General features: G+C 31.4%; 3 protein-coding genes and 1 long non-coding RNA gene across 7 annotated transcripts; 2 read left to right on the plus strand and 2 right to left on the minus strand.

Moving 5' to 3' along the window:
• Positions 1-601: 601 nt before the first annotated feature.
• Positions 602-3,628, plus strand: Tpi (triose phosphate isomerase). Of its 2 annotated transcripts, none has more exons than XM_074117562.1 (6): positions 602-786; positions 1,505-1,648; positions 1,761-1,874; positions 2,219-2,313; positions 2,812-3,030; positions 3,108-3,628. In XM_074117562.1, exons 1-6 carry the CDS (start codon positions 636-638, stop codon positions 3,318-3,320), a joined length of 936 nt encoding a protein of 311 aa, XP_073973663.1. In that variant the 5' UTR covers positions 602-635; the 3' UTR covers positions 3,321-3,628. The 2 variants fall into 2 exon arrangements, with proteins under 2 accessions (XP_073973663.1, XP_073973664.1); XM_074117563.1 differs by lacking the exon at positions 602-786 and adding an exon at positions 1,343-1,385.
• LOC141448829 (something about silencing protein 10-like) lies at positions 3,508-10,147 on the minus strand. Its single transcript, XM_074117559.1, has 10 exons — positions 9,900-10,147; positions 9,660-9,801; positions 9,088-9,328; positions 8,742-8,854; positions 7,812-7,968; positions 5,805-5,922; positions 5,366-5,620; positions 5,123-5,289; positions 3,798-3,964; positions 3,508-3,720 (listed from the first exon to the last, which is right to left on the minus strand). The coding sequence occupies exons 1-10, from the start codon at positions 9,914-9,916 to the stop codon at positions 3,631-3,633; spliced, it is 1,467 nt and encodes a 488-aa protein (XP_073973660.1). The 5' UTR covers positions 9,917-10,147; the 3' UTR covers positions 3,508-3,630.
• A 214-nt stretch (positions 10,148-10,361) lies between these two features.
• LOC141448828 (protein brambleberry-like) lies at positions 10,362-19,222 on the plus strand. Of its 3 annotated transcripts, none has more exons than XM_074117556.1 (11): positions 10,362-10,586; positions 10,724-10,855; positions 11,994-12,179; positions 12,255-12,477; positions 13,024-13,140; positions 13,235-13,414; positions 13,975-14,190; positions 14,281-14,481; positions 14,624-14,688; positions 16,039-16,127; positions 16,513-19,222. In XM_074117556.1, the coding sequence occupies exons 1-11, from the start codon at positions 10,362-10,364 to the stop codon at positions 16,631-16,633; spliced, it is 1,755 nt and encodes a 584-aa protein (XP_073973657.1). In that variant the 3' UTR covers positions 16,634-19,222. The 3 variants fall into 3 exon arrangements, with proteins under 3 accessions (XP_073973657.1, XP_073973658.1, XP_073973659.1); XM_074117557.1 differs by having other exon boundaries at positions 10,727-10,855; XM_074117558.1 differs by lacking the exon at positions 13,975-14,190.
• LOC141448838 (uncharacterized) lies at positions 18,869-20,752 on the minus strand. The gene is made up of 2 exons (XR_012455227.1): positions 20,327-20,752; positions 18,869-18,909 (listed from the first exon to the last, which is right to left on the minus strand). It is a non-coding gene; the product is annotated as an uncharacterized lncRNA (long non-coding RNA).
• Positions 20,753-20,755: the final 3 nt, after the last annotated feature.

Raw genomic sequence — 20,755 nt, forward strand, 5'->3', positions numbered from 1 at the left:
CTAGTGGTGACGTTCTATTAAATTGCGATCCGCCTAATGACACGTATATTGAAAACATTACGGAAAATAAGTTCTTGACGCAAAGTACTTTTCCAATCCTTAACTTTGTAAAAGACCGATTTTCCGCACGTCCATATAATGACCTCTTAAAAGTACGAACAATGAGCACAGAAATATGATTATTTAATAATTTCATTTCTTTTAAACGGTAAAATTTGCTAGGCAATGTATTGCAGGTTAATTGCAATGAAGGTTGTTAATTTTTCAGACACGTGTTCTCACGTAACGATATGTTCATTTAAAAAGTAAAGTTACTCTGGTGTTTCTTTTGTTGAATCGGAAAGCGCTACGTACTTATTTATATTTAGATAGGAAATTCATGAAATAAAGTGTACTTTTGAATTTTCAAGTTGTAAAATAGGATGTGTTCATCCTTTCGTTTGATATGGATATACAATAGATTTAGAAAACAAGAATGGTTATTTCTTAGTAATTAAACACCTTTAATTTTTTTTTTTATGAATAGATTGGCATTATTTGGTATATGAGAGCGACAGTATTGACATCATATGTTTCAAGAAATATACATCATGCAAATTTAAAAAAAATAATAAATAAAAATAGAAATAATAAAAATGTTTCCCGGAATTGGCATTCTTCTTAAGAGATACTTGGATTATAGCAGAAACAGCTATTATTCCAAGAATATGGCGACATTGAGTTTGACAGCAGCAGGCGTTTGTGCTAAGATGATGAGGAATTTTCTCAAGATTAGTCCTACTTTAAGTAAGTTTATTTTTGTGTTAGATTTATCCTACTGTATGTGAAACCATTTGTATGAAAAATACATCCTTTATAATTATTTAGGAGTTCTTAGTGTTTTTGTTTTGAACTACCGATGCACTTCAGTGCTATTTTTATACTTCGTGGTTTCTATTCCACTTCAGCTTATAATCCTTTAAGATTTATTTAAAGATAATACTATTTATACAGTATTTTAATTTACATATGTACTGTTATAAAATAGATGTAATTTCTTTAAATTTGACGAAGGAAAGAAACTTATGTAAAGGTAGTTAATGGATTGATGAAAAAAAAAGAAGCTGGTTCACAGGTACAGAGCAGCAACATAAGTATTTCTTTTTAATTCAGTAGAGTAAGTGGAGTTAATTTAAAGTAAGATGGATTGATGGAAAATTTGGCCTACTGCCAATAAAGGATGCCTCCTTGCTACGGTACAAAATTCAAACTCCACAGAGTTCATCAATCTGCTAACAAACTGATGTTTAGCTAATAAAATCAATCATGTTAGATAATCGCCACTAGGAGCGCTCGTAGTCGTTTCTTTTATATCACTATGGAGGTTTCAAAGGTCGACCAACAAGGTAGCGATGTACCCCTACTACCATCCTTTCGGGTCTACGTGACTGATAAGTTTCCCATAGAAACAACTGATTGATCTTGTTAATTTGAAATAATTTTTTCTCCTCTGTTCAAATTTTAGGCGTGAACGTATTTAGTTCTAAACCATCAAAAAGCGAAATGAGGAAATTCTATGTCGGCGGAAACTGGAAAATGAATGGATCCAAAACGGAGATAAAAGAATTAGTATGTAAACTTTCAAATGCAGATTTAGATCCTGACGCAGGTACCACCTACTATAATATTTTTAGAACTTCTTGTAATTCTGAATAGAAATTTTTATTTATTTGCAGATAAGTTCTGTTAAGATAGTAATAAATTTTATTTGAATGTTTCAGATATTGTAGTAGGCGTTCCAGCAGTATACCTAGAATATACGAAAAGTTTACTTCCAAAGAATATTTACTTATCAGCCCAGAATTGCTTCAAAGTTGCCAAGGGTGCTTTCACAGGTAATTTGAGTAAAATAAAAAGGATCCAAAGAAGTTTCCTAGTTAGGACCTACATTTTATTACTTAAAAAATACTTCAAGATGAGTGTTTGAAAATTTACTCTACTTTGAAATTGATATTTCCCTCCCTAAGGTCTTCATAAATAAATGAAACAAATCTCAATCCTATGGCCATTTATTGCATATAAAAATTCCTTGTTTCTCCTGACGATCTTCCTTAGCTTGTCGTTGCGTGTGTACTTTCATTACCTCCAAATACACGATACTTCCCTGTAAAAAGGTTTAATTCTTGTTTTCATCATGTCCATCCTTAATATTGCATATCTGTTTATAAAATTGTTTCAGGCGAAATTAGCCCTGCCATGATAAAGGATGTAGGAGGTTGTTGGGTAATTCTCGGCCACTCCGAAAGAAGACATATTTTTGGTGAATCAGATGAGGTACGGTTTAAAATTTTCACTTCAAAATCTTGAAAATTTTATATTTTAATAGAAGCTTTAATCAAATTGTGAAGCTCTTTTCACTATTCCGAAAATCTAGTGCTAGGCTTTTTGCATCTAAAATATGCCTTTAAAATACTTGCTCATAAATTATCTGCACTTTAGTATTGACTATTGTTAATATTCTCGGATTAGAATATTATCCATTCATGAAGTTTTTTGATCTACTCTGAAAATTCTTCTGATAAAAAGCACAATGAAACCGGAAACATAGTTCTTTTGAAAATAATTTCTTTGTCCACTGCTGAGCGCACCTCCACTTCCTCTTTCTTAATGAGAGAAGTGTTGGAGACAAATATTAATTATTTCAGTATTTCAACTTTAAAAAAACGAATATTGGTGAATTAGAATGTATTTTGAAAAAAAAGGACACAATGACCACAATCTAGATACTTCTGTCATTCATATTATTTTTATTTGTTTTTGTTGCTTAAATAGTTGGTAGCTGAGAAAGTATTGCATGCTCTGTGTGAGGGGTTGGGTGTAATTGCTTGTGTTGGGGAAAAAATTGAAGAACGAGAATGTGGTAAAACTGAAGAAGTTATATACCGGCAGACTAAGGCCTTTGCCGATATTGTCACCGATTGGGACAAGGTTGTTATAGCTTATGAACCTGTATGGGCAATCGGAACAGGAAATACTGCAACTCCTCAGCAGGTAAATAACAATCTAGTTGTAATCTTCACCCAAGGTGAGTATAAAGTTCTTTCAAAATGTAAATAATTATGTTTTAGGCCCAGGAAGTGCACTGTCAAATCAGAGAGTGGTTGAAGAAGAACGTTAGTGAAAAAGTCGCCGAACAGACTCGTATAATATATGGTGGCTCTGTGACGGGAAAGAATGCTGCCGAATTAGCCAAAGAAAAAGATATTGATGGCTTCCTGGTTGGTGGAGCATCTCTGAAACCAGAATTCGTAGATATTGTGAATGCCAAAAGAAAGAAGTGATTAGCTTTAAAGAATGTCCCAGCACAATATTTAGAATACTCAACTGTGGAAAAAAAGTGTTAATAATGATGCCTTTGTAAAAATTAAGAACGTGAGAGATACATATCTGTAAAATTTTCAATATTTCAGCAATCAAGAAGTCACCAATTTATATACATACACACATGTTTGTTAACCAACACAAAAATATATTTTGATACGTCTTTATTTATGCAAGTTGTGTCCTGAGTCCTTTCTAATTGAAGGATTTTCAGTTTTTGACGTTCATTTCTTTTATATTTCAATAAACTTCAACATCAACAAACAGACACTATTTTAATTTTATACTTCGACTTAGATTTTTCTTGATTCCTGATATTTCTCCATCATACTTCTTCAATTCCTTTCTCGTAACTTTCACCTGTAAAGAAAAGCAAATATTTTAAAGAAATTTTGCTAAATACAATATAAAAATAACTTACTTCTCCCCCAAATTACCTGGCCTTTTCTTCTAACGATAGCCTTCTTATATTTATTTTTATTCCTTACTCGCGGATTTCTCACTTCTTTCTTTCTTTTTGGTGTTAATCCTTTATTTTTGAGCATTTGGTAGGTTATAGCACGTTTTTCATCTCCTTCTACTATATCTTCTTCTTCTTTGACTTCTGTACATATGTTGGTAAAATTATAAATAAAACTCTTATTAATAGAAATGATTATATTTTTCTTCAGCTTTTAGTAGGCTTGGACATCAATTTTAACAATTTATGCTTGCTAGCGAGCATATTGGGCTAGTACATGTCTTACTGCCAGTTGGTTAACAAGGGGAATGTTAAATGCTTTTGGGTAACCGTAAGATTCACTGCCTATTTCTTTATTCTATTAAGGCAAATTTATCGGCTTATTATTAAAGAATTAATCATAGATAAACTCATCTGGCAGTTTCACTTCAGTTGCAATAATGACAGGGCTTTAATTTACAATCACAAAAAACTAATGGAAAAAAGCATAGAATGGTCTGGATGTATATGTTTGTAAATAGAAGTTTAAAACTACTTTTCTTTAATAAATTAAGTGAATTTTTACTTTCCCTTATCATAATACTAGGTGCTGTAATCGTGTCAAAATTTCTTCAAGTTTTCATCAGGAATATGCGGTCTTAAGTCCAAAAAGTGGTTTTTACACATTGTATGTACGTGGAGTGTATGCTTAGAGATTTTCTTATTCAACAATTTTCTTTAAACAAGACATGTTGCTGGTAAGTACGTAGTTATACAACTTTTATTAGAATCTGTTTCTTGGTATAATTCGAATAACGGCATTTCTGAGCGAGGGGTTTTCCTCGAAAGCGCCTAATTAAAACTGTCCGGTAGGGTATAATAAGGATTTAACATGTAACTAAAATTTCAAGATTGAAGAAAAACGGCTGTCCAGAAAAAATTAACATTTCAATTACTAGATTTTTCTAGATTAGATTTCAAGGTAATTTATGATTAATCACCGTTAACTACTGATTAGCATTAAATATACTTTCTCGTAAAAGCTAAAGGGTCAAGCATCCTCAAGAGAATTTCCGCTTGTGAGCCCAATAGAAAATGATTTATGATTTAAGCAGCGCACAATGGCGTTATCGAATTAAAAATCCTAAATTCTTGGGCGGGTTGATGTAGTGTTGAAAACAGCAAAACACTTAATTTTAACTAACTAAACTAGGCGAGAAATGTGATTTTTCGAACCCAAATTCTCATCAGTGAAAGTCTCCGCCAAGTATTGGCATTAATGGCCTGATACAGCAGGAAAGGTAATATACAGTTTTAATCTACCTCTGTCACTGGCTTCACTCAGCTGCTCCAGCTCTTTGGCATAAGTTTCTAAAGGCATGTTTTCTATTTCATCAGCAAATCTTAATTTCTTCTCCTTTTTCTCTACATTTCTCTCCGATTTCTCCTTCTCAGCAAGTAATTGCAGCAATTTCTTCCGTCTCTCTTTTCTATTAAAAAAAAAGATTCTGTCACTTTATAGTTGTCCCATTTATAAATCGTCAAATATATTAGAAATGTTGTAACCTATTTTTCCCAGTGATTTCTCTATCCTTCTTAACAGGTGAATCTAACACAATCAATTTTTTATCAAGCACTTTGTTCTGAGTAAGTGTTTTGGCAATCTTCATAATTTGATTTCTTAAGCCTGCATTTTCCGCTACATCAATTTCTCTTAAGTATTTTGAAATTTTTAAAAGACGTTTGACCACTGGATGCCTCTCCAAATTCGAAGATCGGTGGGCTTTCAGTCTTAACAAGAATATACAATTAAGACAATATCTGCAAGAAAATATATTCCACATTATTTTAATTAAACAATTTAATTTCAAGCCTCAAGATATCACTTTTAATACAGTAATTTCAACGGAACAATAATTTCTATTTATTGTTAAATGGCTTTTAAATTTTTCCGATTACTAGGATTAGAAAAAAATTGGCATCAAACTTAGTGAAAAATACTTGCCTCAAAATCAAAAAGTATTTGGCTTTAATTAAATCTAACGCAGGACAGTCCTTAACTTTCAAAATCTCAGTACTTCTTAAAATAGGTTCTAACACCATTTGTGCATATCTGGCATAATCTGAAATAATTCAGAAAAGGATATTATTTACTTACTTACGTTCTAGCACTCTGTCAATTAAAAAAAAATATATATACGAATATTGAATCAAATAAAAATATCAACAAGATGCTGCAAAAATCTAGACTTCTAACAATAAAATAAACCAACCAAATAAACAAACACAAAACTAAAATTTATACAATCGGTTTCCGCACTAAAAGAAACACATAAAGCAGGAAATTTCTCATTAGAAAAGTCACAAACAGGACCTCTTGTACCAACAGAAAAGGGATTTCTTAGGAAGTACATTTCAATTACACTAAGCGTATATAATTATTTTTTATTATTTTCAGCTAAATGAGACAAAAACCCAAATCTTTGTTATACAAAGAATTATCCTATCACGAAGGCTTTGTTCAGTAGCCAAGTGTGATCTAAAAAACATTCCTAAAGCTAATTATCGATAGAACGCTAAATGAGGCCCCTTAACTTATGCTTTTAGAAACTACACCTCGAAAGAAAGTTGCTCATAAAATCTATCCACAGTAAATGAAGACAGGAGACTAGGCAAAGTGATAAAAAGAATCTACACATCTCAATATCAGCTAGTTACGGGGTCGACCAAAACGCCAGGATAGTATGATGAAATGCCCTCAGTGCGAGACAGCAACGGTAACTCACAACTGAAATGCTGTGGCGATGTCACTAATGAAATTTAAGACAAGGAGGAAAATTTTCTCCAAATGTGTAGCTGACAGAAAACTTGAGAAAAATCTTGAGGAAGCTATGTTTCATGGTTTCATGTAACAGAGCACTAGAACCAAGAAAGAAAAATAAGGGGAAAAATCTCTAAATTTCATGATTCAAAGGGACTCCGTAGTTTTTTTTTTTTTCAATTATCTGATATTCAAATAATAACAAAAGAGATTATAAACTTAGAATTTGGCAGAGAGAGTTATCTCTCGGTAGCTTCTCCCCTCAATTAGTTAGTTTGATGTCAGTTATTGTCATTGTTACTTATAGCGTGTCTAGCGCTGGTGTAACTTTACAAATAAGTTAAGAAAAAAAAAGAATTTGGCAGTGGACTTCTTTCTGGATCTGCAGCTTTCGTATTTCAGTCTCAGTCACAATAATGACTTATAATTTCACCTTTAGATGTGTTCACAGCTAGCTAACTTCAGCTTGCAAACTGTTTAACTTAGAATCCCACTTTTATGGTGATTACATAGCAGTAGATTTAGCTTTAAGACCGTATTCTTTCTACACTTTTAATTCAAATTAGGCGTTAATTAAAAATATAGAGAGAATAATTATGTAGCTAAATCGTTTGAGACCTTGTTAAGCTTCTTCTGGAAAAAAGAAGAGTTTACACAACAATGAACAGAGATTTCCTAATAATATAACTAAATCCCAGAATAAAAAGGTTGTATAAGCGGAATCCACAGTTAAGTATAACACTTAAAAGATTTTATCCATCTTGGAATGCTATTATTTTTTGTTTTTTCAATTTTAGTTTTTGTATAATTTTCATATATTGTACGATTTAAGAAAAAGATGAAACCATCTCCATTGATTCCCTCTTTTATGCAGAACGAAATAGGCATGATAAAGAAAAGTCAAATATAATAAGCAGGAGACCTAGAGCCTCCAGATCAAAATGAAATAATGAAGTCAACCAAAAATTAAAAATAATTAAGCTCCAGGGAGTACCCCACCTTTAATAACATCTATGGGACCAGTGAGCTTCAACAAAATCTGTCTCAACTTGAACAAGACAATAATTTCTATGATCCACAAAAAAGAAGACCACAACCAGCCTCAAAATGAATTTTTTCAGTAATCGAAATTTTGACAAAATTCTTTCTCTTACTTTTAGAAACAAGAGAATGTAATAAAGGAACGCTTACTCTTGCAATCTTCTTTTACTTTATTAAATCCTGGAGTCTCCCTTTCATCGAATTCCTTTAATTCTTGTTCAGTTAACTTGCTTAAATCTACTGTTATTTTTCTTTCTATTTCAGGTTCAACTGCTTTCTTCAAGGCTTCTTTCTTCTTTTCTTCAATCTAAGCAAAAATTTAATGGTAATTATATATTTAAGATTAACTACATGCATTATTGATGAATAATTCGCTTTTGAAACAAATTTTTTTTTTTAAAGAAATTGTAACAGCTCTTTAGAACACCTGAATTTTGAAAATGGGCCATTAGGTGGGAAGTTCTTTGGTAGAAGTCACTTTTGGTACTTAGAGATGCCCTCTGAAATTTCAGAATGTTGAGGAAGTTGATATATTAACCTAAGACATTTAGTATTACCACAGGCAAACTCTAGTACTCATTATTTTCATAACGCAGTAATCACATTAAGACGTAGTACCTATTGGTGCCTATTTGGTGATATTTTTTTGTTTACTTAATTGAACAAAACTTGAAATTGGAATAAATAAATTGCGTCTACAATATGAAACCCACTGACCTTGGTTATTTTCCCTTACCAGTCTGTTTCTAATCATCTAGAGTTGTTAATCATCATGTATGAAACTGTCATCAATAGAAATATCACAAATCAAATAACTTACTCAACTTACTAATGTACTTTAAGATCCCCAAATTTTTAGTGCATTTATGTTTATGTTTACTAGTTTGGGAATATGAGCCTCTAATCACTTTAGAGAAAGAGGGCAATACACATTTAGTAAAGGCATCTTGTAACCGTTCCTAAGGGACCGTTGCCTACGAAACGAACAAACTCGTGAATCCAAACCAGAAATTCCAATAACTGTTTTTACTTTTCAAACACCATCTTATTTAAAGGAATAAGACAAGATGCTATACACACCTTGTCCAACATTCCCATCGTAAAGTCAACATCTTCAAGTTGGCCTAGAAGACGCTGCTGAATGGCTTTCGCCTCTTCCTCTTCCATAATTGCGGCTTCTTCATCATCAAATCCTTAACAAACAAAGTAATAAATTAATTTTTTTTTAAAATATATTTTAGACTAAAAGGTGTAATGTCATTTTTAGAGGAAAAAAGAAGAAGAAAGATTCCTGATTCTTATTTATTGATTAAATATATATATATATATAAATAAAATTATTGTCAACGTAAAATAAGTAGGTAGCTGTTATAATTCTTCTACACTGCTAGAGGGAAAGAATAAAAAAGTACGTTGTTGTAATTACCACAATAGTCCTTATCAACATAGTCAGTGTTGTAATAATGATGCTTCTTTGAACCCCAAGCTCTACTATCTGGCAAACCATCAGATTTATCGTCTTCATCTGAGTCCACACCACTACTGATTCCACCTCCATATATGCCTTCATCTGATTTTTCCTCCTTCTCAATGCCATCGTTTACTTCTTCATTGCTATCGTAACTTTCACTATCAGTAGAAGCTTCATACACAGGAAATACTTCTTCCTGAATATAATTGTAATATTGCCGTGGTTAATAGGCTGCAAAAATAGGAAACTAAAAAATTGTTATGACAGCATTTTTTGTCCAGTCTCAAGTCAGCTTGAGTTTTTAAATCTTTAAAACTTAGTTCACCATAAGGGCTACAAAATAAAAACGAGAGAACTCGGTTTTTACAAATTATCATGGAGATCTCTGGAAAATTTGTAGTAATAAACTGACCATAACTCAAGATTCCTCAAAAATAATGAAAGATTGTTTCTAAAGTAATCAAAAAGCCACATCTATTTGATAGTTACTTCTTCCTTTCGAAAAGAAGTCTATTACCACATTTTACCTCCTCTTGTGGAAGCTTTCTACCACGAGCATTTTCTAGTAAAATTCTATCATCGGCATCCAAACCGTCATCTGAATTCTCCACATCGTATCCCTCCAATTCTTCATCAAGATCTGCATTCTCCTTCAGAGTTTTCTTGTTACTAGAAAAAAAAAAATGGAGAGTTACTCTCAAAGGCGTACCAAGCAATATATTGTTAGATATGGTTTGAAAATTTCGAAAGGCATGAAAAATACACACTTCTTCCGTTTTTTCATTTTTAAAAAGGTTAACTCTTTTAATAACTGATTATCTACTTCAAATGTGCTACTAACGCTAACACGTTTGTCTAAAATGAAACCTCTCGACTGTTATCTGTTACAATTTACTAACGTGCATATTCTGCGTATGGTACCTAACCTAACCTAGTATGGACACTAGAAATAAGACGTCGGCAAAATAAGAATTTGTAACAATTTTATTATTGTTTTACACATCGTGTGTAAAATTATATTCAATAAACTGATGTTCACTTACCTAATCGTTCAATTACAAAATACTTAACAAATCAATAAACTATATTTGGAGATCTATCTAATAAACTATATTGGTTTTTACACGGGTTTAGGTTACATTTCAGTTATGAATGTATTTAGGTTTTAGGCGGGGCTGTATTTTCCATCGCTTAAAAAAGAATAGTTCGCCCCTAAGTTTATTAAAAAAATGTTAAAATGGTGTTTTTTATTTTCAGTTTTTGTAAATTTGGGATGCAGCTCATTTTTGGATTGGCTAGGTTTACAGGTGCACCCTCCTCAAAGAGCGAAGGTTAATATTTTGCCACTCTTAAAGGTTCCATTTGAAGAACTCGACCCTGAAGAAAAATTCCTTGTAGAAGCTAGCAAGATCACAGGCTTGAAACTCGACGAACTTGACGTCTGTCAACAAAAAGTAAGTTTTTATAATAATGCACACGCATGAATAAAAAAGTTCACATACACGCTTTGTAAAAATATTTTTAAATATGTATCTCCAAACTTGTCGATTTAATTAAAAGCTTGAAGTTGGCTAACATTTATTTGTTCAAGCAGCTAGTATTGAAACTAAAAACTTCGTGTGGAGAGTTAAGTGATGAAGAATTATCCAAACTTGCAGTGGGTTTGCTTAACTGTCAATCTGAAGTTGAAGGGAGAAAAGTGTTCCCGTGCACTCCAGAAATGGTAAGCTTAGTTTAATATTTTAGAACTCTAAATATAAATTCGTTATTCTATATATAAATTTAAGAAAAGTTTGAAGAAGGAAATTTTATGAAAATAATTATATCTTGTTATAATTCAAAAAAGCTTTCTACTTCCAGGGTTTTTCGTATAAACAGTTTTATTTCCGTATTAATTGATTTTTTATGGCGTTTGAGTTTTCTCTCCAGATTTTTCAAATCCCTCCAGATCTCTCCTTTATCAAAACTTTTCCAGCCAGTGATCTATAAGAGGCTCCTATTGGATATATATATCATGGGCCTTGCTGAGTACAAACCCGGGATTACCATGTTCTCAGTCCACTACACTGCACTGAACTAATCCCTCATTTAGTTGATTTTATTGCTTTATTTTATTTTTCTTTCCTATTGCTACAAAATATTTTGCTGTGATGTTTCATTTCAAATTTAGGTGCTAACTGTAAATGTTGCGAAAATGGGACTTTGAATATTCTCATTATTGACGCTCTGAATCATCGCATTTATTTAAAAAAATGAATTAAAAAAAACATCAATACTCGCATTTTCTCCTGATTTGATTAGAATAAATCTTGTGCAAATAATCTGTTCTAAACTACGTACCAAAAAAATTGCATCAACCAGAACTAGAAAAGTTCATTTTTTCAGCCTAAGTGGTTAATGATTTCAATAACATTTTTTACTTTGTTAAACAATTTTGGTGCTACCTTCTTTAAACAACCAACTATCGCCGTATTGTCCGAATTTGAATCCAACAGAACGAAGACGTTTCTTATTGAGTGGAGGGATTGTGGTGTTATCCTCTGCAAGCCTGGGTAAATACCACACGCAAACATGTACACCCTCCTTCATCTTTGCCCCGTTATGTACAGGATGTATTATTTACACTAGTGATATAACCTGATTAATCTTCAACATTGAAATAATTTACTTCTTAGGATAATGATGTAAATTAACTTTGACATTTTTAAGTCAGTATCTTTACTCCTTCTGGGTAAAGATTATTACTGGCATGCAGTTTAAATACGGCTTTTCATCAAGAAATTATTCCTTTGAGATTTTAAACAGTATGATGCATCTAAATTCAAATATTTGTTAAATTAGATTACTTTTCCACATTTCAGTCGCTCCGTGAATGCACTCGAGAAATGGATTCTGAAACGTGGAACAGTTATCACGTAATATCAAATCGTGCAAGGGCTGTTTGCTATGCAGCGCGACAAGAACAATTCAGAGCTTTGGCGGAAATGACAGTTAATAAATTGATGACAGCTTCCCAGGATCACATAAATAAAATGACACTTGTTGAGGTAAATAATTGTGTTTTCTTGCAACTAAACGTTTTGTATAAACTAAGTTTTGTCTTGTTATTGATTCTCTTTTAGGAAAACCAATTAAAGTTAAGTCAGTCAACTGAATCAATTTTAAAACAGCTACTTCAGAGTCAAACTCAAGTTTTGGCATCCTTCAGTAATTTAAAGAAATTGGAATCATCCCTTATTTCCTCAATTGCGTTTGGTTTAAATAAATTAGAAGTTCAGAAGGAACATTTATCTAATGTTCAAGACATTATCACTTTAACCATGAAAAAATTCAATGATGGAATAGGCAAGTATAATTTTTTACTTAATCGAAACATTTGTTCATATACTTGATCATTAATCTCTTTTTTCAGTTATTTAATTCCTTATATTGTTCTTTCTATTCTTGACCTGTAGGTCTGGTTAATTCATCATTTCTTCAACTTTTTTTGAGAAAATGGACGGAACTTCTTACGATATAATGCATATTGCCTACCGTGTTAGCTACTTCTCACTCTCATCTTCGAACCTTCTATTCTGTACTGTGCAATTGCTTGCAGTTTTCATCAGTACTTATATGCAGCATTTTACCTTGATAATTTAAAAAAAAAGAAAGAAAAAAGACGCGTTTAAATTCAATCCCACTTTCTTCTCCATTCATAATGAAAAGCAGACTCCTTTTAAACTCACCATTTACAGCAATAAACCATTGAAAACGCAGAATTTTATGTCTAAATTACATTAATTCCTCGTTTTATTTTAATATCTATAATAAATTTTTAATAAAATGAAGAATCTGGTTTAGAGTCAATAATTTGATTCTAGCTTCATTTTTTTTTTTTTTTTTGTTCAGATAATTCCAGCAAACAATTATCAGAGCAGATGTTTTGGAACCAAGAGCAACATAGATATTTAAAGAATAGCTTAGCACAAATAAACCAAACAGCTACAGAGATCTTTCAGAAACTCAGTTAGTTTTTTTTTTAATTTGGTAGAAATACAAATTATTTATTTAATTTTTATGTACAGAAAGTTAGTATTTTCTCTATTATATTTGTTCGCAGAAGAAAGCAGAGTCGTACTTAACGACAGAGAAGTAGAAATACTTATCAGAACGGAAAAAACAATAAATGGTTTGAGAATTGTAAATACTTCAGTATCAAATATGGCTGATTGGGTGAAGTATTTTGAAGAAATTGGTCGACCAAAGTTCCTCCAATTCAAGAATTTTGTAGGCGAGAAAGGTAAGTGATAATGTTTGCTTTTTTAGCAGCATTTTCTGCTAAGTGCTCAGAATTTGCTTTGTTTTGGCAAGACCAAAATTCTTAGGTAGAAGTTAACTATCAGGAAGCATAGTGTCCTGCAAGCACACACAGTGAATGCTTTTACTTACCTCTGGTATCTCAGTGTTCAAAGAGTTCTTGACTACCCAACACATTATTATCTGAAATTTCCAGTGAATTATTTAGAGGAGTTCTCTGCGCTGCAGGTTGAGTTGAATCTGAACAATACTGTTGATGACTAGAGTTCAATTTGTTAATTGAGTTCAAGTATTTACGTGTTTGATTGATATCGCAATCCAGTTCTTCGGGTTGGTAGTTAAGTTTGATGGTATAAAATATGGTTTGCCTCGAGTTGAGATGAGTGTCGCGGTCAATTTCTAATTCAGTTTGTTATTTTAAAGAGCATAATTTTAAAATTACTATTCTGTAAAATTATCCTGTTTTAAGTACCCCTTACTTTATTGATATTTCTCTAATTGCATTGTAAAAAAATTCTAAAGTTATTTTGTGAAATATTTCAGGAGAGAAAGTTGATTTATTGATGTTATTAAGCGTACACATGTGCAGCTTACTTCTAGCCATGTTAATGTGCTCATTTTTAAATGCCCCATTCACATCTAGATGGCTGTTATGTTTGGCTAGTGCAGTTAATATCTATTTAGCTACAAATATTGAATACAAAGAATTTTCTTCATCTCTTTTTTATTTTTATATTACATTTTTCCTAACAGTAGTAGGTAAGTTTAAAGCTTTAGAAACCCCCGAGACTTCTGGATGTTCCAAGGCTACAAACGTTTAGTTTTATAATATTGCTATTGTCTTTACAGGAGATTATACCAGCCGTTTTTTGTACTGCTGGTATCAGGATACTAGTAAATCCCAATCAAACAAAAGTAAAGGTCACTCTCAAGAAATTCCAAACAATAAACGTAGTGAAAATACTCCACCCCAAAATAGACTGCCAAAATATGATACAACTCTCACTCATGTTGGTGATCATAACTGGAAAGTTAATGACTGGTTGTCCGGTTAGTTTATTCTTAATTGCCTTGCTTATGATGTTTTATAGTTTTTGTGAAGAGCCGATTTAATCACAGCCATCAGATTTTTAATTGATTCCTTAAGTCTAGACTAGATAGTTATAAGAAGTAATGATTGTCTTATTTTCAGGAAAATATACGGAATCCAAAAATGGAAATCTGTTTTTAACTTCTCAAGCGACAATAAATAAAGATGTAAATATTTTTATTTCTTATTTTTTGTATCAAGATGTTAATAAAACGGTATAAGGGTTGATGTCAAAAACTGCCCGAAAAAGCGTAACGTAGAAAAACATCCAACTTTGATTTAATAATAGTAATAGTGTTTTATTGAAACAAAAAGAACATAATAGAATACCAACACTTAGACATGGTCTCTATAGTCCGTCCACCAAATTGACTCTCGTTTAATAATATAAAGTGCAAAAATAAAAGTTTACAACTAAAAGCTTTTACTTCTTTTTCTGTTTTTTCCAAATAAAGTTACTCAATAAATTTCAGTCTATAATAATTTTATGATATCTGAACACAAAAATTTTTACATTTTCAATACAAACAAACAAAAAAGTATCTTAAATAAAAAAGAAAAACCTATTGTTTGTTTAAAAGGGAAGTCATTGAAAAAAACAGTTCATTTATCTAATAATTAAACTCACTTATCAGATAACTTTATATTTCCAGCCTGCTCGGTGTATTTATATAATTTTTCCAAGCTATAGTCACCATTCACCTATTGTATTACTTCAACACTTAGGAATTTTTTTCCTTGCCATCTCACCCTGATCTACTGCAAGTTTGGACATTGTCCTATAATGTGTTATAGATTGTTTTATGGCATTTAAATTATATAATGTGCATTTATGTGCCCTTCCTTCTCTACATATAAATGTTATAATTTAGATAGCCCCTCGGTTCGTCCTGAAATTTAAAGATTGTTGTCATCATTCGTATACTGTTTACATCATTAATGTAGTGATTTTTAAGAAAATTAATATTTAATTGTTTATACAGAGAATAAAATCTCGACCGATTAGCACTGTACAATAAATTAAGTTTGAATTCTTAATTTGTAGGCTCTAAAAAAATTTCAAATGAATCTACTGTGTTACTATTCATATTATAACTAAACATTGACAATCGTTATTGATAACACAGCTGTTTACAGTCTTTATAATATATTTTCTTATTAATTATTTCTTGAGCTACTATTCTTGGGAAACGAAGTAGCGGCTTTGCCATAATTTCATTTGAAAATTATAATGCGTCTCAGAGTGTACATGAAGCGGGATAGCACTTTTTTTTTGTAATATACGTTTTAGTAAGGCGTGTTCATAGGGAGAACTATTTTTTTAAAGAAAGAACGTCTTTTGAAACATGATTCTGGCAAAAGTAGAATAATTTCTTTGAGAAGAAAATTAAAACAAAACTTCCCAACTTTGATTCAGTAAATTATCTTGTGAATTTATTATAGCAAAGAATGATCTCTGATTTAAATTAAAATTGAAAATTGTAAATACAATTAAATGAAGAATTATTTCTTTGCAGAAGGATGATATTGATGGGTTAAATCATTCAATTTACGACAGTACTAGAAGGCAAACTTCTAATTTACCTCCAGCCTCTGTTGGTGGAAGGTTAGTGGTTTATTAAAATTGTTTTCACAAAATTGCAACTTTCAGAGTTTATTAAATACCAAGAATGAATACCTATTAAGGTTATAAATATTATATACTTAGATATTGATTATTTTAATTATCTTAACTACAATTAAGAGTTCCTTATTTGAGACGTCACAAATTTCAGCGTTTAATCAACCGCGTCCAGCCAGTACTGGCTGCCGATCTTGTATGTGGATTGCCGATAAAATTGAATTCTCTTTCAATTTGTTTACGAGTTTGAATAGAGTATATGTTTTTAGTGGAATGAGTTTTAATGAACTGTTAGTAATAACGTTTCCCATTCTTTTGAATAACGTGTTTGAGATGTACGATCAGATTAAACATAATTATGTTTTTTCAGTTCAAGTGTGAGGTCAAGATGTTCAGCTATTTGCAGAAGCGGAATACCTTGCAAGAACTATGCATATGAATCTACATCAAAATGCAGGATTCATGGTAGAGGAACCTCGGAACTTAGATAACCTTCCGTCACTGGTTTCACTTTTATCTTAAGAGTGAACAAAAACTCACAAATCATCTTATACATTTTTTTTTTTTTTTTTTTTTTTGTACTGTCTAAGAGGTATATTTTAATACCGTTTTTAAGATTTTTTCTCCGAAAGAATTTGTATTTTGCATAAAAAGGATCAGCAGGTGAATGCTCTCTGCCTAGTACAAATTTCATTGTCTTCTTTCATTAGTTTGACTATTGCTTAACCAACTCTGCCAAAGAATAAAGTAAAGCAACTCTTCTGGATATCCTTCCTTTATTGATTTTTCCGCACTTGTATGTGTGTCAAAGAAAGATTTTCGAAAGAACAAAAAAAATGTGAAAATTCAGAGTTAAAAATTCTGTTCGGGTTATATAATAAAAGAGAATTTCGGCTTGGTTCACTTCGGAAAAGTTTCTTTATTATTTTGTCTCGGAAACGGTTTAATTTAAACAGAGCTGTTCATACATTTGAGTCCATTCTTTTTTATTTAAAGATTTATTTTCTAGAAAACTAATTTTCAAATGATTTTTGGGAAGTTGCCTTTAGTTTCCCAATTTCTGTTTATCTGTACGTGCACATCGTTCTTTCACCGTTAAGCACTTATGACTTCATTTCAAAATGTATGTGTTTTAGATAGATTTTTAACTTTATCCGTGGATTATTGATTGGAGGATGTAAAGTTTCCCTATAAGGTAAATATTCCCAAATCATATTGTTATTTAAATAAATTCAGTTGTACTTAAAAATTGTAATATGTTTATGGTAGTTTAGGTATCTCTTTAGGTTTGTTTGTAGTCAGTATTATTTTAAGTCGTACTTCTTCAGTTGGGAAATTGGTAGTAATTTCGTGTGCACGTTTGATTTAGCTAATAGGAATGACTAAAAAAGTATTTTAATTGTATGAAACGAAATACATTCAAGAGTGGAGCTAGCGAGATCTCACTAAGTTCACTGTTCTAACTAAAAGCAATATTTGAAATATATACTGTCTTTCTACGAGAAGAGACATAACATGACTTCTTTCTGACTACGTCGAATTCTCGATTACGTATCCTCTACTCTACGAATCATTGGTGTTAGGCTCTCTCCTCTGTTCCGCCTTGTGATTTTCCTATGAATTATAGATCATAATCAGGAATCTTGATACGGGATCCTAGATAACCAATGCCCCATGTGTATTTCCATCTCGATGCCCAATCACCGCTGCCGCCAAAGTTTATGAATGGCGTTTGTAAGATCGTATGAATTCACTTCGCTAACAAAATATCGAGTGAATTGAATTATCCTGACGTAACGCGACTTGATTACTTTTTATTGGAAAACCTGAAAAATTGTGTCCAAAACAAATCTGTCAAACACTTTTTTTAATCTCTCTATATATTTTTTTCGGTGTGCCGCAAATAATTGTTGGTTGTGTTCAGTGTTGGTCTAAAAAAAAAAGATCTTGCCTTCTCAGCGATAAGAAAGTTTCTGGCACTAAATTTCTCTATTAACGTTTCTTATAAAAATATATATTTAATCGTTGAGATTTTGATTTAAATGCGGAAATAAGTTATTGAATGAAGACCGTCATATTTGAAGGTATTCCTGTTAGCTAAGTGTTTTACAATTTAGTCAAGATTATGTCTAGATCAGTGTTGAAAGTTAATTTTAAGTTCAAACTTAGCCAGATAAATTAATTTTTATCTCTTCTTTATTGTCATTTTTAATTAAATGAAATGAAATTGTTACCTTCTATTATGTGAAAAGATTTGTAGGTAGATTATCAACTTTTATTTATTAATTTTTGTACAAATTTACTGTTATGTTGTCAATATAAAGTGTAAGATTCATTTTGACATTAAGTAAAATAGTGAACGCTCCTTCCACAATCACACACTAAACTTTGACTTAAATATTCCTCTGGTTTCTGAAATGGCCCCATCGCTAAATAAAACTTCACTCATGAAAACAAATTTTCATGTCCACCAGAACAGTTCCTTCAAATTCTCGTCGCGGAAAAAAGCGGCTGTGCCCATGCTACCATCTCAACACATTACACGATCTCTTTGGAAGGATGCTTGTCAGCTTGGTGAACTAACCGGAGGTCGTTTACTTTACTCATGTCTCTTGGAGCACATATCTATATATTGAAATTGTGGTTAGGTCCGTAGTGCTGGATAATACGTATCTTTGAACCATTTTCTGTATATCTCATTTCTTTTGCTTTTTCATCATTTACAGTTGCAAATAATAATAATAATTTTTTTTTTCTCTTTAGTGTTCTAAAATAATTCTCTTTATTTAATGAATTTTATGTAATGAAAATTGAGAGCAATTTTAAACATTTAAAACTTTTTGTACTTGGGAGGGAGGTGATGGTTCTTAAGCAGCTTCCATGTCTTGGTGCTCTCTATTATGAATATATTTTGAATTTACTTTTTAAGAACAAGATTCGTAAGTGTTAATCTAGGTTTAAAATTATTTTAGAGATGTGATATATTTTGTTTATTTTTAATGTATAATATTTTAATGGTTTATTTATTTATAATTATCACCTTGTAAATAAATAAATATTAATTTTTGTGGTTCCTATAATTTGGACATCTAATTATTTATAAAAGCTTAATGTTTTTATATATACATTTTTACTGACACTTGAGGAAATTATTCTTACTCGGGCCTATTGACGCTATTTTGTGCAATATTCGTGAGGCTTCATACCTGATCAAAATTTCAAAGCAAGGGATCGGTAGACTCATCTCAGAAATGTGATAGGAAAAGAAAAAGGCTAGTAACTAATTCATTCAAGTAAACTGAAATGCTAATTTTTTCCCTGGTATCTGTTGTTACACACAGAAAATTGAAAAAAATCTTATCCAAATATAGGAAAGGTGCGCACAATAGCTAAAGATAATTTTAGAAAAAAACCATTTGTGCAAGTTGTTCCTTTATACTGACAAAAATCTCAGCTATCGGTATTTGATCTGAAGAACATCCTCTGAGAATGAGTAATAGATTAGCAAAACTTTTCAGTACATGTTTGTGAACAACGTCCCGAGGGGATAGGAAGAGAAAGAAGCCTTTGTATCCTTATTTTCCACTTAAGACTTGACAGAATTCATCAATTGGAAATGCGATGTAACTTTTTTTATTTCAACTTTCAATTATTCTCGATTTCAAAGTTGGCTGCAGCATTTTTCTTTCATCTAAGGTAACGGAAAAGTGATATTTGGAGGTTTTAAAAGCATACTGATGTAACATTGAAGTTATCACGGTTAAATTTGCACTCTAATTAGCAGTAGTAGGATAGATTCCCCGCCTTGGGTTTTATTTCAAGTACTAAAAAATAATAATTTTGTATAATAATAATGAAGTATATTATCTACTTAGGACAACCCCTTATCGGTTGTTATAGAAAACCCTGCTGTAAAAGTGCTTTACTCACCGTAACAATAAGATCAAAAGTGCCTTATTAATTTCTTTGATGTCTCAATTGTAAGTTTACAACTTAAATTATTTGAAAACTAACGAAACATTTTTAAAAACCCAATAGTATTCATTTCTCAATACTGATTAGTAACAAGTTATTAGAGATCCGGCGAAGGAGCGGAACTTCAGTAAATTTGAAGATAATGCGAAATTGAGATAAATAAAAAAGTTTAAATGATTGTAAGAAATGAAACAAATCAAAATAATAACCATATCAAAATGTTTAGTTTCGTCCTTCACTCTTCCCTCACTTGTGTTGGTTCAGTATGAGCTTTTGGTCACAAGATACTGATTAGCTCAGGATATAATCCAACTAATTCACTCCTCTCAGATTGATTTCTATTAGACCTTTTTTTGAGCTGGGTCCTTTCCTTACCTTACCTTTCCGCTATTTGGCGATCATCGTCCTAGTCATTCTGAAAGTGCCCAAAAAATCTCATTCAGTCATGAATCATTATCATCTAGCTTTTTGATGATATGAGCACGATTTGAAATAATTTAGAGCTCAATAAAAACAATTATTTTCATGTCACACTATTTTTATCAAAATAGATCATATTATTCTATTAAATATTATATAAATACGAAAATATTTGAATAATATGAGAATAAAAAATATTTAAATAACACTAAGAAAAT

This window comes from Rhodnius prolixus, unplaced genomic scaffold (genome assembly GCF_049639745.1).
Source record: "Rhodnius prolixus isolate KJV_2025 unplaced genomic scaffold, Rpr scaffold_2, whole genome shotgun sequence".
Classification (NCBI taxonomy): domain Eukaryota; kingdom Metazoa; phylum Arthropoda; class Insecta; order Hemiptera; family Reduviidae; genus Rhodnius; species Rhodnius prolixus.